Source organism: Elephas maximus, chromosome 1 (genome assembly GCF_024166365.1).
Source record: "Elephas maximus indicus isolate mEleMax1 chromosome 1, mEleMax1 primary haplotype, whole genome shotgun sequence".
In the NCBI taxonomy this organism is placed as follows: domain Eukaryota; kingdom Metazoa; phylum Chordata; class Mammalia; order Proboscidea; family Elephantidae; genus Elephas; species Elephas maximus.
The window spans coordinates 96,075,597-96,097,373 of record NC_064819.1 but is presented as its reverse complement, the minus strand read 5'-3'; the positions used below and the strand labels follow the sequence as shown (position 1 = coordinate 96,097,373).

The window sequence follows — 21,777 nt, the reverse complement described above, 5'->3', positions numbered from 1 at the left end:
GTCCGGCGCTTCCCTAGTCCTCGGCCTGGCTCCTGTTCTCACTTCCTTCCCCTTTTGGCTGCTGCTCTCGGAGCGGGCGGACGCGGGGGGGAGCGGAAAGGGCGGGAGGGCCCGGGAGCCCGGCGGGGGTGCTTAAGGGGGTGCGGAAAAGCCGGGGAGGGGATTCGGTCTGGGGCCGGAGACCGAAGGGAACGGCGACCCGGGACCCGCGCTGCCCCGCCGCTCCCGAGAAGGTCAGAGCCAGAGCACCCTAAGACCCTGCCCGAACCCGTACTCGTGACCCACTCATCCTCAAAACGCACCAGGGGCCCCTATATTCCACCCCTGTGTTGTCTTCCCCCCTCCCTCTAGGGCTGCTGTCCAGTTACTTAGACACCCATGCGTCCCTCCCCTGCCCGGCTCCGCCGAACCCCGGTTTCCCCACCGTTCCTGTCCCCCGTCTCTCTCCAGACGCCCCATGGCCCGACTCCGTTGATTCCTTCTTTCGGCCATGCTCCCGCGGCCCCTGCGGCTGCTCTTGGACGCGAGCCCCTCTGGGGAAGTAGTGCTGAGCAGCTTCCGGAGCCGAAACCCCGAAGAGGATGGGGGTCCGGGAGCCCAGGGAGTGGGCGGGGGGCAGGAGGAAGAGGAGGAGGAGGAGGAAGAAGAGGTGAGACGCGGTTGGTGGGAGGTAGGGGGTGTATATATTTCGGAGACCCTCTCCACTTTTCTTTGTGTCCCTGCGTCTCTTTCTCCCTGCCTTAGTTTACTTCTGTGCCTCTAGATGGGCGTCTGCCAGCCTCCCTCCTGCCGGGAGCCCCAGCGTCTCTGAGGTTTTCTGTGTCAGTGTGACTCAGGACCTGCCCGTAGGAACTTGCCCTGTTCCTGCCTGGAGCGTCAGTCGGCCTGTGTCCCTGAAGGTCTCTGGCCCTCGAGGCCGAGGTCTGAATGTGCCTGCCTCTCTGGGCTGTTGGTCTTGGTCCCTGTCTCTCTCCTTGTTTTTGTTTGGAGAGGAGGGGTTTGTTTCCACAGTAACCAGCTTCTCTGACTCTGGGATTGGGGAGAGAACCCTCAGATTTCATGACCCCTCCCACTCCGCCCCTTTTCTATTGAGTCGGGTGTTGGGGGGAGGCCCGGAAGCCGAGGTTCTGGGACCAGGAGGGGCCCATCCCAGACTGGGTAGGGGGTGGTCACCTGTTTTCCTCAGGGACTAATAGTGATGGCCAGGAGCAGGGTTTGGAGCCTCAGGAGGAGCCAGGTGTTGGATTTGGGGCCCAAGGTCCTGGACTCCTGGGTGCAGAGGCTGAGTGAGGTCAGGGTGACTGGCTGGGCTGGTTTTTCGGGATCAGGCGGGGGAGGGGCTGGGACCACGTGGTCCTCTGAGTCTCCCCCCCCATCATCCCACTTCCCCTTCTCCTTCCTGTACTGGGTATCGGAGGCGCCACCTTGAGGGGGGCGTCCCCAGGGCTGAGAAAGAGAGTAGAGTCCCCACCTGAGGGACCGGGGACAAGGGGGCCTAAGGGAAGGGCTAATTCTTTGGGTTGGGCCCCTCCCTGATAGGGTGGGGGGCGGGGCATGTGGCTGTGCCTGTGCCTGTGACTGAGGTTTCAGCTTCTCTAGGTCTTTGCCTCTGGCTTTCTATCTCTTTCACTTTCTCCTCCTGGCCTTTGCACCCTGCTCCTCCACTGTGTTGGGGTTCAGCTCTGGGGGGAAGTGGATCTGGAGGTCTCCAGGATCAGGTTTCCTGCACTTTGTGCATCCCCCCCACTGCATCCCCCTCGACTTCACCGGGCCCTTAGGCGGCTGGGGGGGGGCTGTCTGGGCCCCAGTGGGGGAGACCTGGGGTCACCAGCCTCCCCCACCCCTCGCACACGCTGGTACTGTCCCCTGCCCTCACAGGTGAGGACAGGGAGGGGGTAGGGCCTGGGAGTGAGTGAGTACGGGGAGCTGTGGGGAATGGTGTAGTCTGTCTGACCTTTTCCTTGCTCCTGCAGGCCCCTGTGTCTGTCTGGGATGAAGAGGCGGATGGGGCCATCTTCACTGTCACAAGCCGCCAATACCGGCCTCTTGATTCCTTGGTGAGAGCATGACTTTGATGTCTTACCACTGACCCATCACCTCCCAGTCTCCTTTCCTCTGCCCAGAATGGTAGGCTGGACATCTGGGTTCTGCTATGTGACTTAGGCTAAGTCTTTTGCCCTCTCTGAATTTCAGCAAAGTAGACCTGGATCATCTCTTAGGTCTTGGATTATCCCCGGGAGTCTAGGGTCTGGGTTGAGGGAATGCTCAATGACTGGCCATTTGTCTCTCCCAGGCCCCCATGCGTCCCCTCCGCTGCTCCCGACGGCTCCGAGCTGGTACTCTGGAGGCCCTGGTCAAACACTTGCTGGATGCGCAGACATCAGGGGCTGACGTGACCTTCACCTCAACCTTTTTGGCGACCCACCGGGCCTTCACCTCTACACCAGCTCTTCTGGGGCTTGTAGTTGACAGGTCAGGGATCATAAGGGACCAGGGATCATGGATGGGTCTGGACTTCCTAAAGCCAGACCATTTGACCCTTCCAAAATGGTCAAAGCCACAGGGAGTTTGGAAAAATGGACAGAGGGATTCTTTTCCTCTCCCCAGGCTGGAGGCCCTTGAATCTCATCCTACTGATGAACTAGAGAGGACAACAGGGTGAGTGATACTTGATTCTTAATCTCTTGATCTCTTCTACCCAAGCTGCTGCTTGACCTCTGACCTCTGGCTGATACCCCTTCTCTCAGGGTAGCCATCTCTGTACTGTCAACCTGGCTGGCCTCTCACCCTGAGGATTTTGGCTCTGAGGTCAAGGCTCAGCTTGACCGGCTTGAGAGCTTCTTGCTTCGGACAGGGTATGCAGCAGGGGAGGGTGTTGGGGGGGACAGCGCTGAACTCATCCACAACCTCCGGTTCCGGGTGGACCCCCAGGCCCCCGACCTTCCTAAGCCCCTGGCCCCCCCCGGCGACCCCCCTGCTGACCCCACGGATGTCCTGGTGTTCCTCGCTGACCACTTGGCCGAACAGCTGACCCTGCTAGATGCGGTGAGACCCTGATCTCTGATTCCCATGCCCTCTGACCCCTTACTAACCTCTGCTTGAGTCCCAATCCCTTCCTTGCTTCCAACCCTTCCTGATCCAGCTCTTACCCTCCTCTCTCTGCCCAGTTTTGACCTTTTCCCTTCTTGCCTTGGTTCTTGCCCTTTAAACCTTATATGCCCTTTGGTTCCTTGGCCACCCAAGATCCTCAGACCGCTGCTATTAGAAGGCTGACCTCACTTGACTCTGAGCTTTAACCTCTTACCTCTGCCCTGTAGGAGCTGTTTCTCAAATTGGTCCCCTCTCAATGCCTGGGGGGCCTGTGGGGTCACAGAGACCGACCGGGACATTCCCACCTCTGCCCATCTGTCCGAGCCACTGTCACACAGTTCAACAAGGTGGCGGGGGCAGTGGTCAGCTCTGTCCTAGGAGCTACCCCAGCTGGAGAGGGGCTGGAGGAGGTGACCATACGGCCACTCCGCCCACCACAGAGGGCCCGGCTCCTAGAGAAGTGGATCCGCGTGGCAGAGGTCAGGGAGAGGACTGGTCCTGTTGGGGACCATGGTGCGGAGAAGGGTCCCACAGCCAATCCTCTCTGTGTGACCTGTGAATCACCCCCCTGCAGGAGTGCCGTCTGCTTCGAAACTTTTCTTCAGTTTATGCTGTTGTGTCGGCTCTGCAGTCCAGCCCCATCCACAGGCTTCGGGCAGCCTGGGGGGAAGCAGCCAGGTGGGTAGGATGGGGTCCTGGACAGCAAATGGGAGTCTCTCAGAGGCCTGGGAAGAGGGAGGGGCTGAGCCAGGTCTGTCCTCAGGGTCACTGCCCTTCATCCCCCAGGGACAGCCTCAGAGTCTTCTCTAGCCTCTGCCAGATTTTCTCTGAAGAGGATAATTACTCCCAGAGTAGGGAGTTACTCTTGCAGGTAAGATCTTGGCCCTGGGTGTTCCCAGCCAGCCCTGCTTCCTGCTCTTCCCCCACCACTACCACCCCTTCATATCTTTTGTTCTGTAACTACCAGGAAGTGAAGCTGCAGCCCCCTCTGGAGCCAAACTCCAAGAAGTCCCCGAGGTCTGGCTCCCGGGGTGGGGTGAGTGATTAGTGGTGGGTGGTTGTGAAGGAATGAGAACTGTGGGGTGGGGAGCAGCTTGAGGAATGGAACGGGGAAGCACAGCAAGAATTTAGTTGATTCTCTCAGGCAGTGGGGTAGGGAAGTGGGGAAAGTGGAGAACCCCCAGATCATGGCAGGGGAGTCTGATCCTGACTCCTGACCTCAGGGTGTGGTCCCATACCTTGGCACCTTCCTGAAGGACCTCGTGATGCTGGATGCAGCCTCCAAGGATGAGCTGGAGGTTAGTGTGAGTGTGTGTGTGTGTGTGTGTGTTGGTGATGTAACAAGTGGGCCTCATGGTCAGACAACCCTCCTTCCGGAGAAGGGGCTGTAAAGCATAACAGCTGAGAACTCTGGAGGACTCTGGAGCCAGATTGCTTGGGTTCTGGCTCTGTTAACTTTGGCACCCTGCTTAACCTCTTTGTGCCTCAGTGCTTTACAAAAAAACCAAACCAAACCAGTTGTTGTTGAGTCACTTCCAAATCGTGGTGACCCCATATGTGCAGAGTAGCGCTGCACTCCCTAAGATTTTCAATGCTGTGATCTTTTGGAGGCAGATCGCCAGGCTTTTGTTCTGAGGCACCCCTGGGTGGTTTGAACTGCCAACCTTTTGGTTAGTAGTTGAGTGCTTAACCATTTGTACCACCGAGAGACTCCCTTAGTGCCTTGTTGTGTGCCGTTGAGTTGATTCCGACTCATAGCAACCCTACAGAACAGAGTAGAACTACCCCATAGGGTTTCCTAAATTGTGATCTTTACGAAGACGACTACCACATCTTTCTCCCATGGAGTGGCTGGTGGGTTCAAACAACCAACCTTTCAGTTAGCAGCTGAGCACTTAACTACTATGCCGCTGAGCATTAAATAGTTTTTTAAATAAACAAATACTGGGATCTTGGGCAAGTTCTTAACCTCTCTGAGCCCCAGTTTTCTGGGGTAGAGTGGACACAATCTCTATGTTGAGTGCTTAGGGCATGATAGATGTGATGGGGAGAAGTGGGATTGGGGAGTCAGCAAGGCCAGAGTGAGGGTTTTTAGTTTGGGTGTGTGTGATGTGGTTCATGTGTGTGTGTGTGCGTGTGTGTGTGGTGTGTGTTTGGGGGGTGGGGTATTATCTCCTGGTGGCCTGGAAGGCAGGGTTAGGACTCTCACGCTACTACGTCCATGTCTTTGCAGAATGGCTACATCAATTTTGACAAGCGGAGGAAGGTGAGAGCAGTGCATGGCTGGATGCTTGCTACCTCTATCTTAGTTATCTAGTGCTGCTATAACAGATATACCACAAGTGGGTGACTTTAGCAAACAGAAATTTATTTTCTCACAGTTTAGGAGTCTAGAAGTCCGAGTTAAGGGTGACAGCTCTGGGGAAAGGTCCTTGTCATTTCTGAGCTTCTGCTCCTGGGTGAGCTTCATGTGGCTTGGCATCTCTCTTCCCCCATCTGCTGTGCTTGCTTGTTTAATCTCTTTTCCATTTTCAAAGAGATTGACTCAAGGTACACCCTACACTAATCCGACCTTATTAACATAACAAGACAACCTGTTCTCAAATGGGATTATAACCACAGGCATACCCAGAACCCAACCCAGTGCCATCGAGTAGATTCTGACTCATGGTGACCCTGTAGGACAGAGTAGAACTGCCCCATAGAGTTTCCAAGGAGCGCCTGGTGGATTCGAACTGCCGACCTTTTGGTTAGCAGCTGTAGCACTTAACCATTACACCACCAGGGTTTCCACCACAGGCATAGAGATTAGGATTTACAACACGTATTTTTGAGAGACATAATTCAATCCATAATAACCCCCTTCCGTGTCCCAGGAAAGGGAGAGAGGGGAAAGTCGGGGTTCCCAGTGTTTTGGCTTCTACACTCTGAGGGCTCCTTCCTAGGAGTTTGCTGTCCTTTCCGAGCTGCGGCAGCTCCAGAACAAATGTCGTGGCTATGATCTCCAACCTGACCCTGATATCCAGCAGTGGCTGCAGGGGCTCTGGCCACTGACAGAAGCCCAGAGGTGACTGACTGGGGGAAGTTGGGACCCGAGGGCTCATGCTAGGTGTAGGGGAGGAGGTTAGTGTGCTACGTCCTGACCTCTGCCCATTGTCCCCCTTCCCAGCCACCGCGTGTCCTGTGAGGTGGAGCCACCTGGTATCAGTGACCCTCCTGTCCCACGGGTGCTTCGGCCGACACTGGTCATCTCACAGTGGACAGAGTGAGAGAGTCAGCATGTGGGGGTGGTCTCTTAGGGGCCCCATTCTTCCTCTGACCCTGCCAATCTCCTGCCACTCCAGGGTCCTGGGCTCTGTTGGGGGCCCCACCCCCCTCGCATCCTGGGACCGGCCCAGTATGGGAGGAGACGAGGTGCCTGGAACCCCTACTCCTCTGCTGACCCGGCTGGCCCAGGTGAGCTCTGCTCCTGACCTCTGACATTGACACTGACCCTGATTCTAAGTGTGTCTTCCTTACCCTCCCTGCTCTCATGCCAGTCCCCTATGTTCTTTGTCCTTCTAGCACATGAAGTGGCCATCTGTCTCATCTCTGGACTCCGCCCTGGAAAATACTCCCTCCCTGCACAGTCCAGCTGACCCGAGCCACCTCTCTCCCCCAACCTCCTCCCCTCGGCCTTCTCGAGGTCACCGACGCTCTGCCTCCTGTGGCACCCCCCTCAGTGGGGGAGCAGAAGGGACCTCCAGTGGGACTGGATATGGGGGAGGGGGGCCCGGGCCAGGGCCCTCTGACTGCCGGATCATCCGTGTCCAGATGGAACTGGGGGAAGATGGCAGTGTCTACAAGAGCATCTTGGTGAGGGAGCTTTGGCCTGAGGTGGGGTGAAGGATGGTGCTTTGTTGAACGCTACTTGTTCGCCTAGATTGGGGCATTCCAAATGGGAGGATGAGTCTAGTTTTCATTCTGACCTTTGATTCTGGCAGCCATATTTTGTTTTGACGCCTGCTCTGCATTACCTTTGCATTGAACTTTTGGTGGCCATGTTAGATTTTCAGAACCTACAGCAGTTTCCCACCAGGGAGGCAGCCTGATTCCACTGGGTGCTGTCTGGGCTGGCTAACGGGGTACAGGAGCTACCACATTGGGTTTCCCTTTCCCCTTTAGAAGGTTGGACAAAGGTAGCCTTTTTCAGCTGGGGGTCAGTGGCTGGGGTTGGAAGGATGGGAAACAGAGGTCATCATGGAGTGATTTATTGCTCTTTTGGTCTTTGTTGCTGCCAGGTGACCAGTCAGGACAAGGCTCCAACTGTCATCAGTCGTGTCCTTAAGAAAAACAATCGCGATTCTGCAGTGGCTTCAACGTATGAGCTAGTGCAGCTGCTACCAGGAGAGCGAGGTCAGAGGCCACAGGGAAAGGCAGGCATGGGAGGAAAGTGGTGCCCATCAGTGGGATGCTTCTCATACATGGGCAGTTGTAGGGGAACAACTGTGTTTGTGCTTGACACCCACTCTCTGAACCTACAGAGCTGACCATCCCACCCTCGGCTAATGTCTTCTATGCTATGGATGGAGCGTCACATGATTTCCTCCTGCGGCAGCGGCGAAGGCCCTCTGCTGCCACAGTGGGCCTCGCCAGCGGCCCCTCTGCCTCAGGAACACCCCCGAGTGAGGGGGGAGGGGGCTCCTTTCCCAGGATCAAGGCCACAGGGAGGAAGATTGCCCGGGCGCTGTTCTGAAGAGGAAGCCCTGTTGGTTCACAGAAGTCATGGTGGCCATACCAGATGTGGATAGCCTCCTGAATGGTGGCAGTCACGTTGCATTGGGACAGAAATCCGGAAAGGTGGCCAGCCACCTGGGAGCAGTGAAGTGCCACTGGTTTATCAGATAACTGTGAGATAGAGCCCGGTGGGAACTGGTAATCTTGGTAACCAAGTTGGATGCCTCTATACAGCCCCCCACCTTTTATGAATGCAGCACACTGCTAGTGCTAGAAAAAAGGGTCAGTCTTGATTCCTGACCACATCCTAGCATGCAAAGGGCCAAGGAAAGGCCTAGAAGTAGTGGAAGAGGAAAGGCCCAGAGGCTCTGAACCCCAGGGGAGGGTGGGTGGCAGGAAGGAGGTTCTAAGCAGTTTTTTCCACTATGAGGGTTCTTATCACTGTGACAACACTAAGATAATAAACCAAAACACTACCTGGACTCTTTCCCTCTGTCTGTGCTGTGTCTATGAATGGCTGCTGGGAGTGAGGGTGGGAGTTGGCTGAAGGTAGGTGCAATGGAAGGAAAAAGTCTGATGTTCCCTATCCCTGTGAAGAGGTGCTAGTGAAAATGGTTCCCTCAGAGCAGTTTATTCCTCCCCAGCAACCTCTCTATCCTGGTCCCTTTATTACTCTTTTTGTGTGTGTGTGTGTGTGTGTGTAAGTTTTATTGTGCCTTTATTACTCTTATTAAATTTTTCTCTGTTTTCACAGAGGAGATCAGTATGAAAAAATCCTCTGGCTGCAAATTTCTAGGAAAAAATTTGAGAACAGAGATGAAAGAACAATCCTGTGGGCAACACATGAGCTTAGAGAACTTACAAACCATAAGGCACGTTGGGAATTTACATCAGTTTAAGCTACAAACAAATTCTAAGAAAACAGACTAAAAAGAACTAAAAGAGATGCCATGGCTCTTGGAAGGATGACAAGTATTCATAGCAAGGACGGTAACCACATTTCATGCTGAGGTCTCAGGTTAGAGAACTGTGATTCTTCAATTAAACCGATATTCCTAACACTATGTTGCATTGTAAACGCCCTGCCCATGTTTCCTTGGTTGGTCACGCCAACCAAGATAAGGGAATGTGAAGGGTTGTAAATGCAGGCAAGAAACAAATTTGAGACCTTTCAGGTTTTGGTTTCAAGAAAGAAGGAAAAGATTGCCCTGCCAAGAGAGACTCCAGTTGCAAAAATATGGGCCTCAGACAGTAATGTAAGTGGCATATAAGGTGGAAGGGGCCAGAAGAATATGTAGAGAGAAACTTGACAGAGTAGCTGGTCAGAAAACAGAACCAAGTGTTTTCACATTTTATTAGCTACAGTATAGATCTAGAGCTGCCTCATTCCCTCCTCCCCACCCTCCCCCCACCTCCACAGGGTCAGGCCTTCCCAGGAGCCCCTGCCTTTGCTGCCTGGGCCCGCTGGAACTCCTGCTGCAGCTGAGCAAGGGTCTCCCTCTGTCGCTCTGACTGCCTCTCCAGGTCCCGGAGCTGGGATTCGTATCGCTTACTGAGGAGAGGCAAGGAAGACAAAGAAACAGAAAAGGAAAAATTAGTGAGACTACTGAAAGACTGAAAGCAAGAAAGATAAGTGGCAAAGCTGAGATCTAGGGGAGGGAGGAGATGGAGGGTTAAAAGGGAAGGAGGATGTGGAGGACTGCACAATCAGGGGCCACTGTGCAGAGCTGCTCTACAATGGTTCCTCAGCAACTACTCCAACAGTGTCAGTTGCATTACAGCGTTTGGGACAGACTCACATTTCAGCGGTTATATAGTCCAGCCTCTTCCCCACTGTGGCCCGTGCCTCCCCCAGCTCCTGTTTGACCAGCACAGGACCCAGAAGTTTAAAGACTACGTTGGACCCATCCAGTAGGGCCAGTTCCTGAGTAGAGGAGAGGGACATATACGATCAGAACCATCACCCCACAAATCCCAGTCACTTCCCGCCCCATAAATTCCAGTCCCTCACCTCCTTCACGATATTATTTTCTGTTAGTTGCGCCTCAAGCTTCTGCCGTCCTGACATAGACTTACTCAAGTCTGGGAAGTGGAAGGAAAAACATGATGAGAGACATCAAATGTGCCACCCGACTCTTACAATCCTAGTCAGGAGAATGGAGCTGAAGAAATAGACAAAGATGGGTCGATGGATACGGGGAATATTGAGGAGGGGATGGGGCTTCACACAGGGGCGTGGGTGGGGCAGAAAAATTTTGTCTTGGTTACTGTTTTGGGTTGTGCGTGAGTGAAGAGATTGGGGTGAGGCCACACCGACCCTGCTCCCTTACCCTTCTGTAGCTGTTGATATTTCTCCACTTCTCCCTGTAGCTTCTTCTGGATCAGCTCAGCCATGGCGGGGACAACAACCTGCGAGGAGCGGGAGAGGGGCGCTGGGTCTGACACTCTGGAAGGTACCCGAGCTTCCCTTCCTGGCCTGGCCGGCGGAACAGACAGCACTCTTGAGAAGCAGCCCCTCAGGACACCGCAACCTCTCCCCGTTGCGAATATCGACTCTGTCCCAGCCCCAAGGAATAAGGTGAAACGAGACCTCAACCCCTTCAGTCGAAAGCTCGCCCTATTCACGTTCTCCCTTTAGAATTACTAACCCCGGAAGTAAACAAGGAATGCTGGGAAAAGACGGCGCCGGACGCTGCCTTCTGAGACACGCCGGGAAGTGTGGTTCTGACATGTGTGATGAGAGGCGTTCTGCTAACAAGACTGGACTGAGAAGATTTTAGGCAAGATGGGAAAACTTAGATGGAAAAAACTTCACTGTTACTTGGTGCCGCGATTTGGCGTTCTTTAATCCACAGTGGCATTATTACTAGAGCAAAAACTGCCGTTCGGGATGGAGGTGCGAAGGACTACCCGTATTATTGCCGTCGAGTCGATTCCGACTCATAGCCAAGACAACCCCGCCTCGCAAAGGAGCGCTCACCCTCACTTAAGATGGCGCCAGAGGGCTTCAGACCTGGTATACGGCTCTCATTGGGTGAGGATCAGAGCACTTCCGGGGGTTTCCTAGCCTACTGTGGGACAGCTGAGAGGAGTTTGCACGTGGATCATCATCTGGTGGGCTTGATGGAGACTGCCCCCAAGCCGGGTGGGGATGTCCCACCGAAGAAAAATAGAGTTCAGTCCAAGAGGAAGGTAGAGGTCTCTCTGGGAAGGGAAGGGAATTTTTTAACTGCAGGGTCCGGGGGTGCAAGGGTCGTGGGTAGCGGAGCATCAGGGTCCCTCATCTGCCGGTAGAAACCTCGGCGATACTGGGAGGAAGAAGAGACCTCACCGACCGCTGCTAGAGCCTCCCCAGGACCCTCTCGTAGCAAGAAGAGGAAGCAGGAGCTCCGCCGCCGGAGAACAAAGAACACTCACATCCAAAAGAAGTCTAGGATCTCCAAGAAGCCCCAGGTTCCGAAGAAGTCTCGAGAACGGAGAAATCCGGTGCCCCAGCGGACCTTGTCTGGGGTAAGATTGGGGCCTGATGGGGTGCTGGGGCAAGGCGCATCTTGCTTTGAGGTGAGAGAGTTTGGGTCAGCCCGAGCATGTCTGCTAATCACCTTCTCCCTGCCCCAGGCCCAGGACCCATTCCCAGGCCCTGTCCCAGTCCCTGTGGAGGCGGCCCTGAAGTTCCGTCGCATTGACAAATCCAAAAAGGTGAGGACCGATCGGAAAGTGGGGAGGGATTGGAGGCAGAGGGTGTGTTGGTGAGTTGGATAGATGTTGGGCCAGGTGGTTCTCCTGTCACCTCACATATTCTCTGGTTCTTTCCATGACCCCTTCCTGACCGACGCTATTATAGCTACTGCATTCTAAATCCAAAACTCAAAAGAGACTTGAAGTGGCTGAAGCTGAGGAAGAGGAAACCAGTGTCAGAGCTGCTCGTTCTGAGTTGGTGCTTGCTGAGGAACCTGGGTGAGTGGATCCTAATCTGGGCTTTCCTGGCTCCTCCTTTATGGGGCTCCCTTTTCTTGTTTTTCTTATTGTAGTTTAGATGAAGGTTTACAGAGCAAATTAGTTTATCATTAAACGATACACGTATTTCTTTGTAATGGAGGTTGCCAACCTCACAACGTGTTAATACTCTCCCCCTCTCGACCCTGGGTTCCCTGTTAACCAGCTTTCCCGGCCCCTCCTGACCTCCCATCTCTGGCCCTGAGCTGGCGTGCCTGTTTAGTCTCATTTTGTTTTATGGGCTTGTCTAATCTTTGGCTGAAGGGTGAACGTCAAGAGTGACTTCAGTACTCAGTTAAAAGGGTGTCTGGGAACTAAACTCTCAGGGCTTCTCCAGTCTCTGTCAGACCAGTAAGCCTGGTCTCTTTTTTGTGAGTTAGAGTTTTGTTATACATTTTTCTCTAGCTCTGTTCGGGGTCCTCTATTGTGATCCCTGTTCCTTCTTCTAATTTTTGTTTCACCATATTAGGAAGCTTTACTGCAGTCCTAATCCTCTCTTGCAGATTTTTGGAAGGGGATGATGGGGAGGACACGGCAAAGATATGTCAGGCTGACATCGTGGAGGCTGTGGACATTGCCAGTGCAGCCAAGGTGAGCCTGAGGGTGGTGAGGGGGCCAGTGGATCTATTAGTGATGCAAGGCAGAGAGAAGTGGGAACTAGAAGCAGGAGTTGCTGAAGGGAGCCTATTCTTTCTTGATTGTTTTTACTCCTCCCTTTCCCAGCACTTTGATTTGAATCTACGGCAGTTTGGACCCTACAGGCTGAGTTACTCTCGAACTGGGAGGTAAAGTTGAATTCCAGTAATATGCTTGAGCTGTTGACGAGGGGAGGGGATCGTGATTTGCGTGGACATAGGGGTGAGCATCTACGGTAACATTTCACTTCTCACTTGGTGAGAAGGGGCTGGCATGGAGCAGACTTCAAATTGTCTGAGTCAGCGTGTTCCCCTGCATTGATACCCTGCCTCTCCCTGTTCTCCAACAGACACCTGGCTTTTGGAGGGCGTCGGGGTCATGTGGCTGCCCTTGACTGGGTAACAAAGAAGCTGATGTGTGAGATCAATGTCATGGAATCTGTGCGGGACATCCGGTCAGTGGCCTTCCAGTCAGCAGTCGGTGGGGCCAAGACAGCCTTTCTCTGATGGAATGACAGCCTGTGACCCCTTTCCCACTGAACGTCCAGGTTTCTGCACTCAGAGGCACTGCTTGCTGTCGCTCAGAACCGATGGCTTCACATCTATGACAACCAAGGCATTGAACTCCACTGCATCCGCCGCTGTGACCGCATTACGCGACTCGAGTTCCTGCCCTTCCACTTCCTCCTGACCACAGCGGTAAGTGGTTGTGGAGCACAGGGACCGGGTGGCAGCCCTTGGGAAGGCCGCTCCTCCCCTGGAACCCTAGTGTAGGGAGGCCAGAGGACAATCAGTACTCAGTCATTTTCATTCTCTCAGTCAGAGACAGGGTTCCTGACCTACCTGGATGTGTCGGTAGGGAAGATTGTGACAGCTCTGAATGCTCGGGCTGGACGCCTTGATGTCATGACTCAAAACCCTTATAATGCCGTCATCCATCTCGGACACAGCAACGGTCAGTCCCTGGCTTAGCTGCGACTCTCTGGCCATCCTGACCTGCTTTTCTTCTGTATTTGTATTTCGCGTGGCCCTAAATTGCCATTTTACCTTTTCCTGTCGTTATCTCTTGGTCTTAGGTCCTCATCTTTCCCAGGTGTGACTACCTCAGCATCCCATCTGTAACGTTAGCTCTTCTCTGACTTTCAGGTACTGTGTCTTTATGGAGTCCAGCTGTGAAAGAGCCACTGGCTAAGATTCTGTGTCACCGTGGTGGGGTCCGGGCTGTGACAGTAGATTCTACAGGCACGTAAGTCACTTGTTTGGGGATGAGGTATTGGGCGTAACGGTGGGGCAGGAAGGTATGGAAGTTAATGTGTCCTTAGGAGTACAGACTGCAGCTGGCCTGCCTGGGTTTAGATCGTGTCGTTGCCACTTATTAGCTATGTCACTATGGGCGTATTACTTAGCCCCCGTTTGCTGTAATTCCCTCACCCCCAGAATGGGGAGCTGAGTGTCTAGCTCAGGGGTCAGCAAACTTTTTCTGTCAAGGACCAGATAGTAAATATTTTGGGCTTTGAAGGCCATGTGGCGAAATTGAGGACCTTATTGTAGTTACTTGACAAGCAAGACAGAAAAATCGTCACGGATCTTTTTAGCGATTAAACTGAAAACCCAGTGATCGTCGAGTACAGCGTAGTGTGATACAGGTTGACGACTGAGAAAATCAGATTCCCTGTCTGAGGATAGCATTGTGCTTAATTGAGGTTCAAAGTTAGTGTGCCAGAGCATCAAACTCGATGGCGAATGCTCACCGGACAAGGCCGATCTGCAGAGTTTTTATGTATTCCATCTTGGAAAACATCTTTTTACACAGACGGGTGATGAGATAGGTAGAATATGAGGCATTCCACTTGCTGTCAGCTTATAACTGAGTCACTGCGAATCGTAGGTGTTCCGAGCAGCAGTGTGAAGCAGTGAGAGGGCCACATGTGGCCTCTGTCACAAACACTCAACCATGCCACAGAGTCAACGAATGAGCTTGACTGTGTTTCAATAAAACTTATTTATGAACATTGGAATTTGAACTTCATGTAATTTTCAGGTGTAAAAATAGTATTCTTTTGATTTTTTAACCATTTAAAAACGTAAAAGCCATTCTTTGCCTGTGGGCTGTACAGAAATAGACAGATTTGGCCCATGGGCCTTAGTTTCCCAACCCCTGGTCTAGCTCAGGAAACCCTGGTGGCATAGTGGTTAAGTGCTACGGCTGCTAATCAGATGGTCGGCAGTTCGAATCCACCAGGCACTCCTTGGAAACTCTATGGGGCAGTTCTACTCTGTCGTATAGGGTCACTATGAGTTGGAATCGACTCCATGGCAATGGATTTGGTGGTGGTTTTGGTCCAGCTCATAAAGCTGTTGTAGACATTAAGTGAGTTAAGGCACATAGAGAGCTTAGCATGGGGCCTAGCAAGTTGGAAGTGCTGCTGTCATCATTGTCGTCATTAAAGACGATTGTTCATTTTAAGTCCTGGCTGCGATGTGAGGGGTAGGGGTGGTGTGTCTACTTTGGATTTCTGCTCTTCCTTAGAGAGTATTTGCATTTTTTCCAGCTTTTTATATTGTCCGTCCCCCCCCCCCCCAATACAAGTTTCAGTGTGTTTTCCTCTAATTGAGTTTCTTTTGTCAGGCACCCTCTGGGCACCTGTTGTGTGCTGGGTCTGTGCTGAGATTTTGGGGATAATAAAGATTAATCAGCTCTAGTGTGCTGTTCTTGTTAAGCTTTATTTACAAAAACAAGTAGTAGGCTGTAGTTCATGGACCCCTGGGGAAAAGGAGCTCTGGTGGCGCAGTGGTTAAAGCAGCTGACTGCTAACTGAAAGGTCGGTGGTTCAAAACCACCAGTGGCTCCACTGGAGAAAGATCTGGCAGTCTGCTTCTGTAGAAATCTACAGCCTTGGAAACCCTATGGCGTCTCTGTGAGTCAGAATTGACTCATTGGCAGTGGGTGGGTGGGGCTAGGGGAATGATTGGCCAGGGGATGCGTTTAGTTTCCACTGAGTTGTCTTCAATAACCCCAGAGTTAATGTGTCCATCGCTAGATGGGTCGTTCCACTCCCAAAGTTCCTCCTTGCCTGCTACCTTTCTCCAGCGTTTTCCTGTCACCCAGAATCTGGCCTCTCGTTTGACTCCTTGAGTTGGTTACACAGCCTCCGTGTTCTTCATCCATCAGCAATAGCAGCAATCAAAAACACTATGTACTGAGTGCTTGCTGGGCCCCCAGGTGCATGATACTTGTTTTGGTGGATTGCTTCATTACTGTTCTCAACCAGCTTCGAAGTCCTGACTGGTCTTTCTCAGGGGCCCTCCCAAGTCCGGTTCTCTCCATCCTTGCTGTCTTCTATGGGCATGAGTGATTCTCACAGCCAGTTTCTTGTCTCCAGCTCTTCGTCCCTCTGGGGCATCCTGGGTGCTATTGTTAATCTTCCCCACAAGCTACTTTCCTCCTTTGACACTTTTGCTCAGAATCTTCTGCATTAAGCATAAACTGTATAACTCTATTTTTAAATTGTTCTGAAGAAAATAAGCAAATGCACAAGTAATGCCCAGTGGTCACCAATGTATGAAAGCCTTCTGGATGCTTGGACTCCCTTGACCTTCCAGACTTGAATCTTTGTGGACAAGTGGTTTGGTTTTTACTTCATATCTGTGCCAGCCTGGCACTAGGAGGGTAGGGAGGTCTGCTCTGAGGCCTTCTTGCCTTCTGTAGGCCACTGGGCCTAAGCTGTAGCTTGCCCTCCCTGAGCTGTCTTGGTTAACTGCTCTTGTGCTTAGAGTATAATCAGTTCACTGAGGCCTGGGTTGGTCAGCACCTTGATGCTGATTGAACAGCCCTGGTCTCTGATTTTACACCCATCCCTGCTAATAATGCCCTTCCCAGACAAGCCCTAAGGGGTCCAGAGATGAGGTTTACCATCTTCCCCAAGCGGCTTTCTGGAAGCTTGCCTTAGGATTGGATTAGATTTTCAGAGCTAAACTGCTTCTTGCAAATGTAGCACAGAGGTGTGGCCTAGACTCTGCTCTGGCCACCAGGCTGGTATTTCCTAGGGAATCCCATAGATGGACGTGTGGGGGAGGGCAGCCAGCATGTGCTCCTGAGTTGTTGGTTCACAGAAGGGTGTGACCCTGTATTCCAGGAGTCCTCAATCATTCCAGATTTGAACTGGTGGCCTTACCCGATGGTGGACTTGGGTCCCTGATGGTCTTATCAAAAGAAGTATCCGCCGGGGCCTCTATTTGGCTCTGTCACAGCAAGAGTCTCTGATCATAGGATCCCTTAAGTCCCCTCCTACTTGTTTACAGCCAAGGCAAGAAAGAGAAGTCCTTGATCCCTTGGTGAACATATATCCCCCGGCTTGGCTGGTTCCCACTTCAGCCTCTCTCTCTCAGAAACAACACAGACAGAAATTCCAACTTCTGAAAATAAACAACTTAGGCTGTGCAAGATTCCCTGAGGGGATTTGGTCGCCATCTTTACCCTCTCCACTAACAGGGGAAGGAAAGAGACGGGTGGGGGACCCTCTGGCACATGACTTCATTTCTTCCTAAGTAGGTTTTCTTCAAGTTCATGCAGTCTTCAACCTGTGCTTTGTCATTGCCAGAGAGTAACGTTGGGGTAATGGGCTACGAGTCCTCAGCTTGACTCTAAAGAGTCTCTTACAACTTGTCTCTTCCCAATCCTCCTGACCACATTTCCCACCAATCGTGGAAACAAATCTCTACTCCCATCTTAATGCCTACATTCTGATGTTAATTCATTTTTATCTACTATTCCTTTGCGTTTTCTTGAGAATTGCTTAGAACAGCTCACGTCTTACCTCTCCCATGAAGCCTTCCCTGATTGCTTCAGTTGATCTTTGCCTTCGCTGAGCTGCTCTGCCGCCCTGTCTGTGCAGTGAAACACCGCGTTCAGGCACAGATTGTCATGTGGGTTCTCCACTTGTTTAATGTGTTTTGAGAAGGCAGTGTAGTATTAGTGGAAGAAGAGAACAGACACTAAAGAAACAGGTTTGACTAGAATTCCAGCTCTACTGCTCACTAACCCTGATTTCCCTTCTCTGAGCTCCAGTTTCCTGTTGTGTAAAAGGGAAATTTAAAAAATGCCCAATTGTGTGAGGCTTAACTGAGAGGATGCCTGTGGAGCGTATAGCACGATGGTGGTGGTGGTTATGATGTCTTTCTCCCCAACCAGAGTCAGTGCCTGGAAGACAGAGGCCGTGTCTTCTGTGAATTTGGGGTTGGTCACAGGACTGCTCAGTAAACCCTTACTGACAGATTGGCTGATTTCTCTTCTCCCCCTAGGTACATGGCCACTTCTGGCCTGGACCACCAGCTGAAGATCTTTGATCTGCGAGGGACGTTCCAACCTCTGGGTGCTCGGACCCTGCCCCAGGGAGCGGGGCACCTGGCCTTCTCCCAGCGGGGACTGCTGGCTGCAGGAATGGGCGATGTGGTCAACATATGGGCAGGGCAGGGCAAGGGCAGCCCACCCTCTCTGGAGCAGCCATACCTCACCCACCGGCTCTCGGGCCATGTGCATGGCCTTCAGTTCTGCCCCTTTGAAGATGTGCTGGGGGTGGGGCACAACGGGGGCATCACCAGCATGCTGGTTCCTGGTGAGTGGACCAGGGAATGGGGTGCAAAGTGAATGACCTGTGGATGAAGTTTGGGTGGACCTGGGATAGCAGAAAGTGAGGGGCTTGGTTGGGCTGGAGCTGGCAGAGTGGGTTCTTTCTATGGTTCTATGCTCCTCCCTCCTTCCAGGAGCTGCTGAGCCCAACTTTGACGGCCTGGAGAATAACCCGTACAGGAGCCGGAAGCAGCGCCAGGAGTGGGAGGTGAAGGCCCTGCTAGAGAAGGTGAGGATGTGCGTACGTGTTGTTTGGGGCTCGGAGTAGGGAAAGCGCCCCAGTGTTCTCACTCCAGGGGGTCTTAGAAAGAGTGGGATTCAGCACCCTCCCTGGCTTCTGTTCCTCTTTGGTGCCATCTTTCTGTGACTCCATACCCGTTTTTTGTCCCCTTGTGACATCCCCAGGTACCTGCAGAGCTCATTTGTCTGGACCCACGAGCCCTGGCGGAGGTTGACGTTGTCACTTTGGAACAGGCAAAGAAGGAGCGGATAGAGAGGCTGGTGCGGAGCAAGCCCCTGCATCCCCACCCCAAACACCACTCTGAGTGCCCGGTCCCCCTCACCCCCACATCCTCTCCCTACCATGGGCCTGTCGCCAGAAGTGCAGCACAGCAGGCAAGTGCTGCCATAGTTCCCTGCCCCTGAGGCTATTAGAGATTTCACTTCTCTCCTCTTCCTCAGGGCTATGACCCTGAGGCCAAGGGTCCCTTCCAGCCAAAGCCAAAGCAGAAGGGCCGCAGCTCAACAGCCAGCCTGGTAAAGAGGAAGAAGAAGGTCATGGACAAGGAACACAGGGTGAGAGCATTGGTGGGGTGGGCCAGGCTGCCCCTGGGCTGCACCCTTCTGCTCCTGCTTCTCTCTCTGGCCTTGCCACTTCTCATCATGCCCGTGTCCTCCTCTCAGGACAAGGTCCGGCAGAGCCTAGAGCAGCAGCAGCATGACCAAGAGAAGACCAAGCCCACAGGGACCCGGCCATCTGCCCTGGACAGATTTGTGCGCTGAGCCTGGCCCCAGGGTGGCTTGAACAACAGACTTCCCAAGATCGTCTGTGGGGAAATGACCCTGTTCCCTGGAATGAAGAGGGGGCAGCAATGTGCCCCTTTTCCAACCAGGGTAGACAGCTGCCTCCTGGGTGGGTTGGTATTAAAGAGAAAGGTGATTTTTTGGATAGTGTATCTGGATTATCCTGTGGCCCTGTTCGCTCCCCCTTGCCTGAAGTGGGGCTGTCTAGGATCAGAGGGGTCATGGTGTACTGCCTTTCCCTCCCACCCCATACTGTGTGGTTGCTGTGGTCTTAACCCTGCCTTTTAAGAGCCCTCTTAAAGAGCCTCAGAAAGGCTTGTCCTTCTCCGACGTCCCTGAAGATGTCCTTCCCAACCAGCAGGGCCTGGCAGCCTCTGGGACTTCTCAGTCAGTGTTCTGGGAGTTCTGATGAAAAAAACACTGCACTCAAGAGGCAGAGAGACAAAAGTTTATTGAGGAGCTAATGCCGCTCACCTGCCTTGACTAGAGAGCGCCCCTGCGTTTTTTGCTATTCCTGACGGCCATTTTGGGGGCTGGCAGGCCAGGCCCCTGGGTTTCTTCTGTATCACTGGGTCGGCAGTGTCGCACTGAGGAACTGGCATGAGGAGATGGACCTGCTGCAGCCAGCCAGGACCCTTGCATCAGGCCTGGGAGAGAAGGTCTGGGGGTGCTCAACCCCCTTAGCCCCTCTCTTGTGGCTCCAGGCACACTCAACTCTCAAGCCAGGCTATTAGCCGACATCGCAGGATGCCCAGAACTCCTTGGAGCCAGGAGCAGAAGGGCACAGTCCTTTCTCCATCAGGGCTGTCCACCAGCTTCCAGGCCTGTTGCATCTTCCTGGGGTCCAACCTGTGGGATGTCAGCAGGAATTTTCCATAGCAGCACCGGTCCAGAGGGTAGTGGGTGGCACCAGCAAGCTTGACACAGTGGGTTGGGGTGAGGCCTCCTCGGTGGGCACTTACCCCCACAAAGACATCCTCCAGTGGCAGGAGGGGTGCCCGGCTGGCAACCCTCAGGATGAGCTGCACAGCAGAAGCTGAGAGCACATACCCAGTGCCTGAGGCATAAGGTGGAAAGGGGCCCCAAGCCATAGGCCACTGCTGTTCAGACACTTGGTGCCGCCCCCCTTCTGTCCTAGAGGGATATACCCGCCAGTGTACACGACCCAGGTACAGCAGAGGCACCGGCTCGCTCCCCAAAACCCGGCCCCCCCGTTCCTGCTCCTCATCTCCAACCACAGCTGCGCTCTCGGGCTCTGTGCCCCTTTCCCATTGCTCCCAACGGCCCCCTCGCCGGACCAGCTCTGAGACCAGTTCGGGGACATTGACATACACATCATCGTCCGTCTTGAGAATGTAGCGAGCCATGGGACAGTGTTTGTTGGCCCAGTTCAGCCCGCTGAGGGTTTTGAGGGTGAGGTTGCGGTAAGAATCCTGGAAAGCCGCCTGCAAGATGTCTCCTTGCATCGCAGCCTCCCACGCCACGCCATTCCCTTGTTTGCCCCAGGTCGGCTGTGGCCGGACGGGCTCCCCCAGCAGGAAGAGGGTCTGCACCCGCAGCCCCATGGCCTCGTGCAGTCCGCCCCACGAAGCCCGGATGGCGTTCCTTTGGTGCAGATTCTCAGGGGCGGTACACACCAAGATGAGCAGGAAGGGAGGGGTACCGGGCCCGCTACACGCTTCCAGGTTGGGGATGAGAAGGCGGGGCAGGGCCAGGGGCAGCGCTGGTGAGGCAGGAGCGGGGAGCAGGGAGGAGAGCCAGAGGCTCAGCAGCTCCTCCCCGAGGCCTGAGGGCCCAAAGAGGGTCCAGACAATCACTAGCAGCAAGGCTGCGAGGAGAAGGAGGCGGCGGAGGAGGCGGAGGGACATGATGCGGCGGCCAGAGGGGATCTGAAGGGAAAAGGGAAGGGCAGTTAACAAACCCAGCTCCCCTCGACCCAGGTCAAGGCCCCATCCCTCCCCGGCTGCGCGCGGAGTGGGACGGGCCGAGAGCACGGCCGAGTACCGGCACCGAAGTTAGATGATGCGGAGACGTGGGAAACGGTGCAGCCGGCAACCACCGCTGGGGCTGCGAGAAGCATTACCTTGTCGCGGTTCCGCCGCCCCTCAAGCCCCGCTCCATGGCTGGCAGACTGCTGCGCCCACCGCCCCTCCCCCGCCCGGCCCCGGGAGGATGTTGCGCGGCGCCTTCACGTGGGCCCCGCCGGAAGCGGCTCAACGGCCGCGGCGGAACCTAGGTGGCCAGGATTGGGCGGTGGGGACGGCCGCGGCGTGCGGGAACCGGCCCGGTTATCCAGCCGCGGAGGGCTGAAGCTGCGCAGTCCAACTGGCAGCGCCCCCTCCCCCAGAGCACGCACTTGCTTCATCTCCCGGCCCAGAAACCAGCTTTTCTGAGTCGCAGAAATAGGCGCCCATTTGGCCGTTGTTGCCCAGCAGTAAATCCAATAGATTTTTACGGGCCATGTCCCCAATTTTGTTAACTGCGGACTAGACACAAAACCGCATCTTTTAGAAATAGAGTAAGCAAGACCTGCAGATACTCACCCCGGAGCAGCAACTGGCTAGGTTCTGCGTTCCGCCCGGGGGGCGCACTTCCCAAACTGCACGCTCTCCCGGAAACTTACCAGGGTTGCACACCCGCCCGAAACTCATCTGGGCTCCCCCTCAAAGCTGGGAGTGATCGCTCATT

The 21,777-nt window shown here is 53.9% G+C and overlaps 4 protein-coding genes across 10 annotated transcripts; 2 read left to right on the top strand and 2 right to left on the bottom strand.

The window, feature by feature from the left end:
* The first annotated feature begins 125 nt into the window (after positions 1-125).
* Positions 126-8,308, top strand: RGL2 (ral guanine nucleotide dissociation stimulator like 2). Of its 6 annotated transcripts, XM_049890128.1 has the most exons (18): positions 126-233; positions 451-649; positions 1,974-2,057; positions 2,294-2,472; positions 2,608-2,658; positions 2,748-3,045; positions 3,318-3,569; positions 3,665-3,768; positions 3,877-3,961; positions 4,058-4,126; positions 4,314-4,388; positions 5,324-5,356; positions 6,036-6,157; positions 6,260-6,355; positions 6,435-6,546; positions 6,655-6,945; positions 7,371-7,485; positions 7,614-8,308. In XM_049890128.1, the coding sequence occupies exons 2-18, from the start codon at positions 491-493 to the stop codon at positions 7,823-7,825; spliced, it is 2,337 nt and encodes a 778-aa protein (XP_049746085.1). In that variant the 5' UTR covers positions 126-233; positions 451-490; the 3' UTR covers positions 7,826-8,308. The 6 variants fall into 6 exon arrangements, with proteins under 6 accessions (XP_049746085.1, XP_049746117.1, XP_049746093.1 ...); XM_049890160.1 differs by lacking the exon at positions 451-649 and having other exon boundaries at positions 137-233; positions 7,614-8,307; XM_049890136.1 differs by lacking the exon at positions 126-233 and having other exon boundaries at positions 240-649.
* Positions 8,309-9,190: 882 nt separating this feature from the next.
* Positions 9,191-10,452, bottom strand: PFDN6 (prefoldin subunit 6). Its single transcript, XM_049890119.1, has 4 exons — positions 10,137-10,452; positions 9,818-9,888; positions 9,606-9,730; positions 9,191-9,358 (listed from the first exon to the last, which is right to left on the bottom strand). Exons 1-4 carry the CDS (start codon positions 10,198-10,200, stop codon positions 9,229-9,231), a joined length of 390 nt encoding a protein of 129 aa, XP_049746076.1. The 5' UTR covers positions 10,201-10,452; the 3' UTR covers positions 9,191-9,228.
* On the top strand, positions 10,453-19,259 carry WDR46 (WD repeat domain 46). 2 transcript variants are annotated; one of them, XM_049890086.1, is made up of 15 exons: positions 10,453-10,840; positions 11,101-11,316; positions 11,425-11,505; positions 11,651-11,763; positions 12,306-12,393; positions 12,526-12,587; positions 12,788-12,892; positions 12,986-13,136; positions 13,257-13,392; positions 13,584-13,683; positions 17,739-18,052; positions 18,201-18,295; positions 18,472-18,567; positions 18,748-18,861; positions 18,970-19,259. In XM_049890086.1, the coding sequence occupies exons 1-15, from the start codon at positions 10,697-10,699 to the stop codon at positions 19,066-19,068; spliced, it is 1,914 nt and encodes a 637-aa protein (XP_049746043.1). In that variant the 5' UTR covers positions 10,453-10,696; the 3' UTR covers positions 19,069-19,259. The 2 variants fall into 2 exon arrangements, with proteins under 2 accessions (XP_049746043.1, XP_049746052.1); XM_049890095.1 differs by lacking the exon at positions 10,453-10,840 and adding an exon at positions 10,850-10,998.
* Positions 19,260-19,527: 268 nt separating this feature from the next.
* B3GALT4 (beta-1,3-galactosyltransferase 4) lies at positions 19,528-21,233 on the bottom strand. The gene is made up of 2 exons (XM_049890105.1): positions 21,173-21,233; positions 19,528-20,978 (listed from the first exon to the last, which is right to left on the bottom strand). The coding sequence occupies exon 2, from the start codon at positions 20,955-20,957 to the stop codon at positions 19,800-19,802; it is 1,158 nt and encodes a 385-aa protein (XP_049746062.1). The 5' UTR covers positions 20,958-20,978; positions 21,173-21,233; the 3' UTR covers positions 19,528-19,799.
* Between the last annotated feature and the right edge of the window lie 544 nt (positions 21,234-21,777).